Source organism: Gossypium hirsutum, chromosome A02 (genome assembly GCF_007990345.1).
Source record: "Gossypium hirsutum isolate 1008001.06 chromosome A02, Gossypium_hirsutum_v2.1, whole genome shotgun sequence".
Taxonomy (NCBI): Eukaryota; Viridiplantae; Streptophyta; class Magnoliopsida; order Malvales; family Malvaceae; genus Gossypium; species Gossypium hirsutum.
The window spans coordinates 71,957,658-71,969,982 of record NC_053425.1 but is presented as its reverse complement, the minus strand read 5'-3'; the positions used below and the strand labels follow the sequence as shown (position 1 = coordinate 71,969,982).

At 30.6% G+C, this 12,325-nt stretch overlaps 1 protein-coding gene across 4 annotated transcripts; it reads left to right on the top strand.

The window, feature by feature from the left end:
* Positions 1–1,714: 1,714 nt before the first annotated feature.
* Positions 1,715–4,970, top strand: LOC107951632 (guanylate kinase 2). Of its 4 annotated transcripts, none has more exons than XM_041087260.1 (11): positions 1,715–2,015; positions 2,487–2,521; positions 2,693–2,800; positions 2,926–3,002; positions 3,085–3,214; positions 3,348–3,710; positions 3,882–4,003; positions 4,084–4,219; positions 4,323–4,368; positions 4,478–4,547; positions 4,637–4,970. In XM_041087260.1, the coding sequence occupies exons 2-11, from the start codon at positions 2,519–2,521 to the stop codon at positions 4,674–4,676; spliced, it is 1,095 nt and encodes a 364-aa protein (XP_040943194.1). In that variant the 5' UTR covers positions 1,715–2,015; positions 2,487–2,518; the 3' UTR covers positions 4,677–4,970. The 4 variants fall into 4 exon arrangements, with proteins under 4 accessions (XP_040943194.1, XP_040943188.1, XP_016742235.1 ...); XM_041087254.1 differs by having other exon boundaries at positions 1,716–2,015; positions 4,650–4,970; XM_016886746.2 differs by having other exon boundaries at positions 1,716–2,015; positions 4,442–4,547.
* Positions 4,971–12,325: the final 7,355 nt, after the last annotated feature.

Below are 12,325 nucleotides of genomic sequence, written 5' to 3'. Positions count from 1 at the left end.
ATTAATACTTTAATACTAACATTGTTTTCAACTAAATTTTTATTCACTACACTTAATTTATACATATTTCAAATTAATCCTTTGGAAAATAAATAAAGCTCATATGAGTACTTACCTTTCTTTTGCTAGATTTCACTTTCTCTTCTCATTCTTTCACACTTTTGTCACGTCTTTTCCTTTGTCTATAATATTTCCATCACTTTCTTTTCTTTCTCACTTGTCTTTTTAATCTTTTCACTTTCTTCTCAACTTTATCCACTTCCAACTCCAATTTCTTACTTCCAATATGACAATCAAACTCTCTAGGATCTCTAATTCACTTTTTCTTTTTGGTGGCTATGGAAATTCTAACTAATTTTGGGTGAAAACAATAAACCTTACAAAAAAAGGACTAAATTGTAGAAAAAAAAGTTTTTTTCTTCTCCATTTCTCATACAAGTTGGAAGCAAATGGAAAGTATGAAAAACTTTCTTCATCTTTCTTCCTTTTAAATTCACTTTAAATTATAAAATATTAATAAAATATTATTAACATAATAATTAAATACTATAAAACCGCACCAACATCATCATTTTGATCTAAGGGCCCATATTTCCTACTTCATAATTAATTAAGCAAATCCAATGGCTAAAATTTCATCTACACTTTTAAGGGAATTTTAGTAATTTTTCCAAAATGATCTTTCTTACAAAATGACTATTTTGCCCCAAGTAAAATTTTATATTTTCATTTGGCTCATTTTCGCCTTTAGGGTATTTTCACTTTTGGTCCATCTTTTTCTATTTATATTTTAACCCTACAAATTTTAAATATTTATACTTTAGCCCCAACATTTTTCACTCTTTGTGATTTAGTCCTTTTTTTAAATTAATATATCACGTCATCTTTCTTGATTTAACTTCTTTTGACACGCATCAACCTTCTCTTTTATTGATTATATACCTCATCTCACTATACAAAGAAATTCATTATGCAGGATCTCAAATTAGTGTCACTTTTATAACATAGTGATTTTAATGTCATTACACCATTAATGAATCATTGTAGGATAGAAATGGTCGAGGAACTATTTGAGGACTTGGATTTTGGTCATGCTTGACCTTTTTGCTACTACGCTTTAGTTCGTCTTCCTCTTCACTCAAGAGAATTGAAGTTGCCATAACCTAGAGGCGAAACTAGAAATTAGTTTTAGAGGAGCCGGAATATAAATATGCATTTTTTTAGAGCTAAATGCAATTTCATCATTGTATTAACTTATATTTTTATAATTTTTAATAAATTAAATTAAAAATTTATCACTTTTTAGACCAAAATTGAATTTGATCATATACTCTTTTTAAGAATTTTATAAAAAATAAATATGCAAATGTAATATTTTTCCAATTAAGGGAGCCTTGGCCGCTCCGAACCCCCTTTGATGCTGCCCCTGCCATTTATTTGGTAAAATGGTTATCTTAACCTATGACCGCTTTACGACTAAGCCAAAGCCTTCTAATTCTTTTGTTCTTTTCCCTTTTTTTATATAATAAATAAATAAATTTCCCCTAGAAAAGAGCCATTAAAAGAACAGAACGAATTAAATAATAATAAGAAAAAAAGAAAGAAAGAAAACTTACTATTCCTAGTATTAAACAAATTGTTTTTTTATTTTTGGAAAAAAAAAAAGTGAAGCTTCCCAACAGCCTCGTATGAAAATGAGAGCCGGGCCAACGGGGTCTTCTTGTTTTCGTTAATTGAATGCAACCGAAAAAGAGAAAAGCCTACCTCTCTCTCTCTCTTTCTCTTCACCAAAATAAAAAGAGTGATTGGATTTCAGGTTTCCTTGCAATTCTTCTCCTTTCCGAATCCCATGTTTTGATCTGATTTAACTCCCAATACTCGGCCAAACGAATATCGCAAAGCTGAAACATACCCATTTTTCTTCCTATTCTTTTTTCTAATAATACTATCCCTTTTGGGAAATATCCTCCGCCTAGCCAATATAAACTTGTTTTTTTTTTCTTCTCTTATCAAAGGTATGAATTTGGTGTTTAACCAATCTGTTTCGTTCTTTTCGAGCCTTTTTTCGCCTATATTTATTTTTTAGCCATGTTATTGCATCTGGTGTTCTTTTTTTTTTTTTGAAGTTTATTCTCTCTATCTCTCGTTTTTGAGACCTGGGTTGTTTGAAATTTGACGTAAAACCCAACTGAAATTTTATTATTTTAGCTTGTATCTGATTTCTGGTTGTTTTTTCCTGTCTGTTCATACTTTTATGTTTTGGATTGTAATGCTAGATTGGAATCTGGGTTTTGGTTTCAGAAATCTAATTAGTTGTTATACCTGTAAAAAATGGTTCCCTTTTACCTTCGATTATGGTTTCTTGTTTGACATGTAATTTGTATTGATTCAATGCCATCCGTGATTCCTTCTTTTATTGTTTGGTAGATCCCAAAAATATGAGTTCCTTTTATTTGATCTCTTATCTCTCCATGTGTATTGATCAGGGGGAATCTTGTTTTGGAGGCATTGGTTCCCCATGGTGAGCCTATCATCTTTTTATATATAGATATATTCGGGTGAAAATTGGTTTTCATTTTTATTTTCTCAGGAAAAGAAAGGGATACTAGCAGGCTATTGAGTTTTATGGTTTAGCAAAGGTGGAAAAAGTGGCTTAATTGTGATTTGATTTATTTTGGTTATTGGTCATCAGGGAGAAGCCCCAGCATTCTTTGTTGATAATCTACAAAATGGATTTTCAACCGGATTTGGCTTAAAATCCAAAGGCTTTGAGACCTTCACCGACGTTGGTGACAAAACAGTATGATACTTTAATGCCTAATTTGGTGTTCTTTTGTCATAAAGTGCTTCTCTTTGTTGTCTATTACGTGAGTTGTTCAATCACCTTTATCTGATTGAAGATTTGTGTGGATTTTCTATTGGCAGTTTGTAATTGGTGGGGCAAACTGTGATTCCGCATCATCTGTTGGAATTCAGATTTATGACAAATCTACTGGGAAATGGTTAGTTTGTGGCTAACACAATTTCTTCCTCTTTGGTTTCAGTTTAGAGTTACAAATTAATTGTTTATGGTAACATTTTCAGGGTGATTCCTACAGTCCTGGGAACAAAACCGAAGACATGTAAGGGCCATTCTGCCATTCTTTTAAATGAAGATCGTATAATGATTAGCATTCGGGGTTCCACCCTGGATGATTGCATTTGGTTTCTTGAGGTTGGTATTTTTGAAAACTTAAGATCCTTTGATGATATTTTCTGTTCGTTATAAATTTCTCTGCTTGTGGTTGCATAAAAACTATCTGAACATTTTGATGGTAATAATTGTTTTATTTTTTCTATATCGGTAGGTGGACACTGAATATGTTAAGGAACAAAAGAAAGATTTTGGGACTGAAGTTGTTGCCTGGAGTAAAGGTGTGACTGGCGAGGCAGAAAAGCCGGTTGTTATTAGCGGTCCATCTGGTGTTGGTAAGGGGACATTAATAAACATGCTTATGAAGGAATTCCCGTCCATGTTTGGGTTTTCTGTCAGCCATACAACTCGTGCACCAAGGGGCTTGGAGAAGAATGGAGTTCATTACCATTTTACCGAGCGAAATGTAATGGAGAATGATATAAAACATGGGAAATTCCTCGAGTTTGCTTCTGTTCATGGGAATTTATATGGAACCAGTATTGAAGCAATCGAGGCAGTAGCAGACTCTGGAAAGGTAAAACAGTCTTGCTTTTTACAATTCTATTGATACTGGATGGTGCCTAGTATTGATTTTGGATTTGAAGTTATATATGTTTATTGATGGAACTTTGTTGTAGGTGTAGCATTCTTTACATCAAAATTATCCATCTGCATTTTGAGGTGCTTTTTATTTTTTATTTTATAGAGGTGCATTCTTGACATTGATGTTCAAGGAGCAAGGTCCGTGAGGGCAAATTATCTTGATGCCGTTTTTATTTTTATCTGTCCGCCATCGATGAGGGAGCTTGAAGAACGGCTCCGTGCAAGGTGAATCTGAATTGTCCATTTGATATTTATAATTACACTATTTTCCCATAGTATTTTAATAATTAGAATGTTGAAAATAGGGGGACTGAGACAGAGGAGCAAATCCTAAAGCGCCTCCGGAATGCTGAGGCAGAAATTGAGCAAGGGAAATCCTCGGGCATCTTTGATTATATATTATATAATGATAATCTTGAGGAGTGTTATGAGAATCTTATGGTGATTTCTCTTTTCCCTTGAACAATATCATATGCATGTTAAGTTCTTTTGAGAGAATCCATTGCTTTCCGTATCCTGATCCGATGAATTTAATTTGTTATAGGAACTCCTGGGGCTAGGTGGAAGTGCACCAATTAATCAGAAACCATGTAAGAAGGTTACCATTTCCTCTATTTCCTTTTTAGTGTAAATGGGAAGGAATTAATTTAAAATGTCATCCAGCATCGAAAGTGATTGATCCGCCTTCGAACCATTCAGTGTCAAAAATCAACAATAAGATGGTCATTAATTGTGAGACGAAAGAAGTGGGAAACGAGGCGAAGAACTTGTAAGTTTTATGGTTCTTTTTCCTTTCATTCATTCGTTTTCTAAATACCAGGTAATGATTTTGCTGGGTTGTGTTTGATTAAGAAGTAGTGGTTTTATGCAGGATCATACTGGATGTGTCGTCGCTTAGAGGTGGGGCGCCTGGGCGGACAAGAGGACTAAATATCCACGCCATTGATTTATTTTCAGATGGCTTAAACGGGATCCATGAACTGAGCTAACGATTACAACCCACGCAATGGGTACTGACATGGTTTTAAGCTTTTCTATTTAATTTTAAAAAGGTGAGGTATGATAAAGCTGTATTTTGTGTTGTAAGATTGGATTTTCGTTTTTCAATCAATTCTTTGCTTGCTTAAGAACCAACATGTAGTATTACTGTTCCCGCATGAGCAATTAGAGAATTCATCATTTGCTTGATCTACTATTAAGGGTACTCAACTATGGTCTCTTTTCTTGAAAAAGGAAAGTAGGGGGTGACGGTTGACCTAACAAGGTTCCGCATACCATAACCAAACTGTTAGTTTTAGATTCAAAGTGAAATAGGTTTGAATCGAAAAATGAATAAATTTATGTAATTAATTGAACTGAAATAAATTAATAATGATGATTATAAAAATCTGATATATTAATCCACGCATAAGACTTGAATAAGTCATAATATTATGAGCTTCGGTTATTATTTATTTATTGAAATTTAATTATAAAATATAAAAACAAATTACTTAATAATTTTGAACGACATAAATATTTTAATTTTTTTTAGAAAAATATGGTAGTTTTGAGATTATTTTGAAAAATATACTAGTTTTCCTCTAAAAAGAAGATCCAAAAGATAAAAACTCACCATATTTTTCAAATAATTTACTATAATTTTTTAAATGACATTTAAATAAGAAAAAGTAAAAAAACGAATAGCGCCGCACGGACTGAACAGCTCGAGCTCTAGAAAATAGGAATAGCCAATGGGGTTTGTAATCTTTTGTTTCGAGGGGAAAAAACACATGTTAAAATGTCATTTTTATACATTTAAAATTTAATTTTTATATTTTAAAATTTATTAATATGACATTTTAAAATAAAAAACACATATCCAGTAATTATGTAATTAAATGACGTTATAATTAAATTAATTTTAACAAAATAAAGTTATAGTATTAACATTTTAATTTGAATTTCAAAATATTAAAAATAAAAGTAAATTATGTAAGAAAAGTGTGGTCTGTCAATGCCATCTGCTGTGGGGTCAGTATAGGAGGGCTGGCCCATGAAATAAAAAGCATGGTGTGGTGATATTGTGTTGGGCAGGCAAGACAGCTGTGTATGCAAGGAAGATCCACATGTGTTGGAAAGCGTGTTTGAAGATTTAGGTTTTAATGGGTCTTACGGTGAAATACAAGCCTCGCGTCGCATGTGACCCTTCATCCCTTCATTTACATTAGTCACACAAAACACTTTTGGTTGCTTAATTGCGGGTCAACCCAAAAATCTTACCCCATTTGTTCAACATTTCTATTACAAATAAAATAATACTATAATAGAATATATGTCAATATTTATTTAAAAATAACAACAATAAGGTGTTTTAATTGAGTGATAAGTTTAAAATTTCATTAATTTAATTAGTATGAGATTAAATATCGTCATATGTATATTTTTTTGTTATTGGTAGTTGTTAAAATAAAAATATAAACCAACAAATAGTTGGATACAATAGTACGGTACACTACACTTTCAAGGAGAAAGCATAAATTTGAATTTTGAAGATAACATTATTGATAGGGATAGTCACGAATCCTAAATATGGACTATAAATAGACATGCATAATATAAAAAAATAAAAAAATAAAAATATTAAAGTACTATTAAATAATATAACTAAAATTAATTATAGAAGGAAACTTATATTTGTTTTTAATTAAGTTGGTGCTCGATTGACTCGTAACATTAATTCAATTAGGTGCTTAAATAATAATATAGATAATATAATGAGTTTTAAGAAATGGGTAGTCGTATTTGATCATTTATGTTCGGATAATATATCTTTTAGGGTATTGCAGTTAACCATTTGGGTGAAAAATTGTAAGATACTTAAATTATTTCACCCAGCTTTGATTATTACTAAATTAAATCATTTATGCGAATTCTATTACTTAGCATGTGTAATTTGGCATTTCAAGAAAATTTAGCAATGAAGCTTATTTCTCAAAAGAAAACAAATGGTTTTGTTTGGTAAGTTTGTTTTTAGGTTACAATTACTTGGCTGAATTAATATAAGTAGACGTGTTTATAATCAGATCAGATCAGATTTGAGCATAATATTAACATATATTATATTTGTCCAAACTCAATTCAATCTAAAATATGTGTTTAAAATTATCTAAATCCGCTTATATTTGTAAATGGTTAATCCAAGTCTATTTTAGGCTTGTCCATATTATTTTTTAAATATATATTATTTTTAATTTAATATTAAATAATTTAATGTTTTTATTTATAAAAACTATATATATTGATCTTAACATATAAAATGCTATAATTTTTATTTTTTATGTATTATAATACATAAAAATAATATAATATAAAATATTATAAACTTAAAAAAATGAGTTGGGCTTAGGCCTTGAATGTTCAAGTTTGAGCTCAACTTTTAATTTTCGAGCTTAATATTTTTCCCCAAATTCTCAAATTTCGAGCGGACATTTAAATTTGGGTAAATAACCTAACCCATGAACAACTCTATATATAAGTAATCTAACATATTAATAATAAATGTTTATTAATACAACAATTTGATAAAGCAAAAAAATTGTCGTTTAAATGAAAATTGATGTTAAGTTTAATGATCCAAAATGTAAATTATTTCTCACATATTTTTATTTTCAATTAAATTATTGTTTAGAGTATGAATTTGACAACTTAAATTTTTTTTTTCAAGTTAATTCTTGAATTTGATAATTATTTTCACATTGGAGTATGGACTTTTTTGTCCAAATTAATCTTCAAAGTTGGCAATTGTTCTCATATCGGTGCTTAAACTTGGTAATTATTCTCACATTAAAGCTTAAACTTTAATAATTTTTTTTAAAAATAGGGACTAATTTAAAAAAAAATTAAGTCTCAATGTAATAACAATTGTTTAAAGATTAATATAGACAAAAAAAATAGTTTAAGCCCAAAAAAGTGATTTAGTCTATTATTTTTTATACAAATTTTACTTCGTAATTAAAGGTAATTATATCTATGTCTTTTTTATTGTTACAATAAAAATAGTGTAAATTAAGCATGTTATAATTATTATATATTTATAAAAGTTTTAATAGGTTCACAGTTTTGTATCGTGTATATATAAAACTTCTTTTATGTTATAGTTAGCTGTGTAGTGTTGTAAACTATGCGACCCTTTTATCGGGAAACTTGGCCTATCGTGTCGGCAAAAATCTTTACTAAACTATTGCAGGAGTGGGGCCGGTGAGTTTGAGGTGTCCATCAGTCGGTTGAGTTTCCATTGGCTTAACGGTTAAGATTCGGTGTGGTCTAAACATCAGTTATATGATATTAAGTCAACTTGACTTTTAATTACGAAAAAAATAAAAATTATTTACTTCCAATTTCATTTAAATACACCGGCTTTTGTTTTTTTTGTTTTTTGTCTTGAAGATTCGAGTTTCGAAGTTGGCACCTCCAAGTGCTGACTTCTGTATAATTCTTTTAAAGCTCAATTAAAAAATGGTCAAATATCATAAATAGTCCCCATCTCCTATCAAAATTTCAAGAGTTACTTTCAATTTTTTTTCTATTTCAGTACAATATTTATAGGTTTCAAACCAATAATTTGGTGGAAAGTACAAGTAAATACGGTATTAATTTTATTCATTTCTTTTTTTTAAATTTATCTTAAAATTTTGATAATTTTATGAGGGACAATTTGTGATAATTTTTTTCTTTTTTGGTCCAAAGCGTAGGAACAAGCTTTGGAGCTCAACTAAAAAATGGAATAATATCACAAATGGTCCCTCATAATTCTATCAAAACTTACTCATGGTTCCCACCAAAGTCTTGACTTGAAATCTATTAATATTGTATTGAAACTAGAATTTTTTTTGAAATTAACTAAAATTTGTTATCATGAAAGTTTGATAAAACTATGAGGGACCATTTGTGATATTATTCTATTTTTAGTTGGACTCCAATAAAGGTGTTGTTTCTATGTTTTAGACTGAAATTGGAAAAATATCACAATGGTCCCTTTAAATTTTATCAAAATTTCAAGATAAATTAAAAAAAAGAAATTAATAAAATCAATGTCATATTTACTTGTAGTTCCCACCAAATTATTGGCTTGAAACCTATTAATATTGTTTGAAACTAAAAGAAAAAGAAAAAAGAAACAAAGAAAGAAACTATCATGAAAATTTGATAAGAGATAGGGACTATTTATAACGAGTCGGTTTCCAATGTTGTCGAAAAACGTAGGTTTGGAATCTTATTTTCGTAAACCGTGTCCGTAAATATTAAATAGGAATATTTATGGAGTTATTTTATAGATGAATTGAAATTTGGTTAAGTAATTTAGTTGAAATTGTGATTTATTAAGGCTTAGAGACTAAATTGTAAAAGTTCAATCACTATATATTTTTAATTAGTAAAAGACTTAGGTACTTAAATAACAATTATTCAAAGGACTAAAATAGCTAATAAACCAATTTTAATCATATGGTAATGGATTTTGAGGGTGTTTTCCATTAAATAATAAATAAATATTAAATTAAGTTTAATTTAACCTTAAAACATGAGTAGTTAAGCTAATTAAATATTAATCTACCAATATAAGTTAGTGTTAGTGGGAAGAAAGATGAATTCATCAATTTCTTCCACCTTTCGTCCATGCAAAAAAAACTCCATTTTTGGAGCTTAAAACATTGGACCCTTAATTTCAAGTAAATCTCTAACCATTTTTTTTAAAGTTTTATGGAAATTGAATCACAAGAGTTTGATTTGGTTAGCCCATGTACCAATTTGTAGAACTATTAAAGGCTTTGAAAGTTGTCATTGTTTAGAATTGAATGATTTAAGTGTGAAATTGTTAGGAATTAAAATTAGATTAAGAAAAAGACTAAGGCTGAGTTTGGATGGGCAGTGCGTTTACCTGCGGTTAGTGTAAAAACAACGGTGGCGGTGAGATTAGATACTGTAGCGATACTGTAACGTGAGACAAAAAGTAAGCTAAATGCACCGCACCGCACCGCACCGCCGCCCCAAACCCACCCTAAATTGCAAATCTTAATTGTTAGTTTCTATAATCCCCTACCCAATCGTCGGGTCTGGATATCAAATGTCACAATTAAATCATATTACTTATAGCATTCCTGACCTGATTTATTTACAAACTTAAACAACGCCATATTTAATTCATGCTTATCATATATATTTAAACTAATATCTTAAATATCAACATGTTTCAAAATTTAAACTTCTCATAAACTTCCTATTATACAAGTATTAAGGTTCTTAAATTAAAGTTCTTACAACCATTTTTCTTTATTGGGCATGTATATATATTTACTATGACTTGGAACCTAAATTCAAAATAATTACACTTATTCAAACCTTGAGGCATAGACTTTCAGGGTACCTCCTCTTTGTGCATGTTATTCCTTAAGCATCATTCGCATGGGCTTGGTGATGTCTGGCTTGGTCCCACCACACAACCCTTGAGTCATTCCTTGATTCTGCAATCAAGGCAAAACACTCATAAGTTTGAATGAACTTAGCGAGAATCTGTACAACAGTGTTCATAAATGACTCTTGAAGTCTCGAATAATAAATAATTATTGCACACAATTAAACTCCCTGGGTAACATACAAGATTCCGCGATTTGATTGGCGCAGATCATGCCTTTATGTTATTATTGAACAAAACGCTGGCGGATATATCAGTGGCAGATTTAGAAACAATCATACACTTTCTAACGACCCTTTTTGGAGACTAAATTTCGTCAAGCCTCGTTTTAGCATCTGATTCAACCTTACTGGTTCATCTTGTAATAACCTGATTTTGGGCCTAGTCAGAACAGTGGTTTCGAGACCACAAACCCGACGTAGAAATATTTATTTTTATTATGTTTTTATGGTCTATAGTTTTATGGAATGATTCTGTGAAAATTTCATTCGAAAATTTTGACGTTTGAGCACTCAATTTAGTAAAAAGGACTAAATTACAAAAAGTGTAAAACTTGAGTTCTAGAAGCTAGAGGTGTCTAATTGCTATGAATTTTTAAATTGAAGGTCCTTAGATGGTAATTAGACTATTTTTTAAGTTAGTGGAAAAAATGGACATGAAGTAAGAGAAATTTTAGTGTTTTAAGGAAAGGGCATTTTGGTCATTTTGGTCATTTGGTAATTAAATGAATTAATAAGAAAAATAAAGCCAAAATCTTGTCCATCTTCTGCTCCCATGGCTGAAATTCTCAAGAGAGGATGTAGCTAGAGTTCATCTTCCAAGCTCGATTGTAAGTCCGTTCTAGCCTCGTTTTTAATGATTTTCATGTTTTTTGAGATCCTTGCAACCTAATCTAGCTTATTCAAGGACAAATTTGAAAGAAAGATGAAGTTTAAAATTTTACCCATGTTAGATATTTGTGTGTTTTGATGTATAATAGTAGAAAATGCATGTTTAGTGTAAGATAAATAACTTTTGCTAGGTGATTTTGATGAAAATGTCAAAAAAGACCTATTTGTAAAAATTACAAAAATGAGTAGTAAAAGTGTGATTAAATGAAAAATGTGGCCTGATTGAGTATGAAAATGGTTCAGCTAGGCTTGAGTTTTAAAGAAATGGAATACATTTCATTTTACGAGCCTAGGGACTAAATTGTAAAGTATGAAACATTAGGGGCAAAAATGTAATTTTTCCATAATATGATTTTTGGACTGAATTGAACAATGTGAGTATTAAATAATCTAAATTTGTTATTATAGATCAACTGAAATGAGGTTCGGACCTAGATCGGGGGAAAAACAAATTATTTGACGAATAGGTCCCATTTCTACTATTTTTGTACCGAGGTAAGTTCGTATGTAAATAATGCATTGTTATATTTATGATTTAAATGCTTTAATATTGTATGAATTGTTATTGAATCTTTGGACATACTCGACAAAGTTTCGACGAGTGAGAAATCTCAGTTGAACCTTAGGAATAAAATAGGAAAGAGTGACATGTCACTAGGAACCCATGTGTTTATATGATCCCGGTGCAGGTCTTGTACATCCTACCAGTGGCTCGGTAGTCAGCATGAGTTATGGATACCTGATAGCTTGTGTGAGCAGCACTATGTAGCTTTGCCCTGACTGACAACTTGTGTGAGCAGGCTCGTGAATACCTCGAAAAGGAGCCTATATGTATTATGAGATGTGAGGTAGCTTTGGCTACATATATGGCTCTTATGTGCAAGACTTTCGAGTATCCATTAATATTTCGAGCGTTCAACTGGAACGTTAAAGTTGTGAAAGTCTATGACTATGTTGCGAGTTGGTACATGTATTTATGTAAAACTCATACGTAATGAGATTGATATGTGGTGAAACCTTGGTAAGGTTGTGATTGAATAAGTTATGACTTTAAGATTTGAATAACATTCATGCAAATTTTCATTATATTAATTGTATGTTAAATGTGAGGTTATGATGCTTATTATTTGCATAGGAACTTACTAATCTTTATAGCTTACTCCCTTTCCTTTCCCTTGTCTTATAGTGTCACCAAGCTAGCTCAAG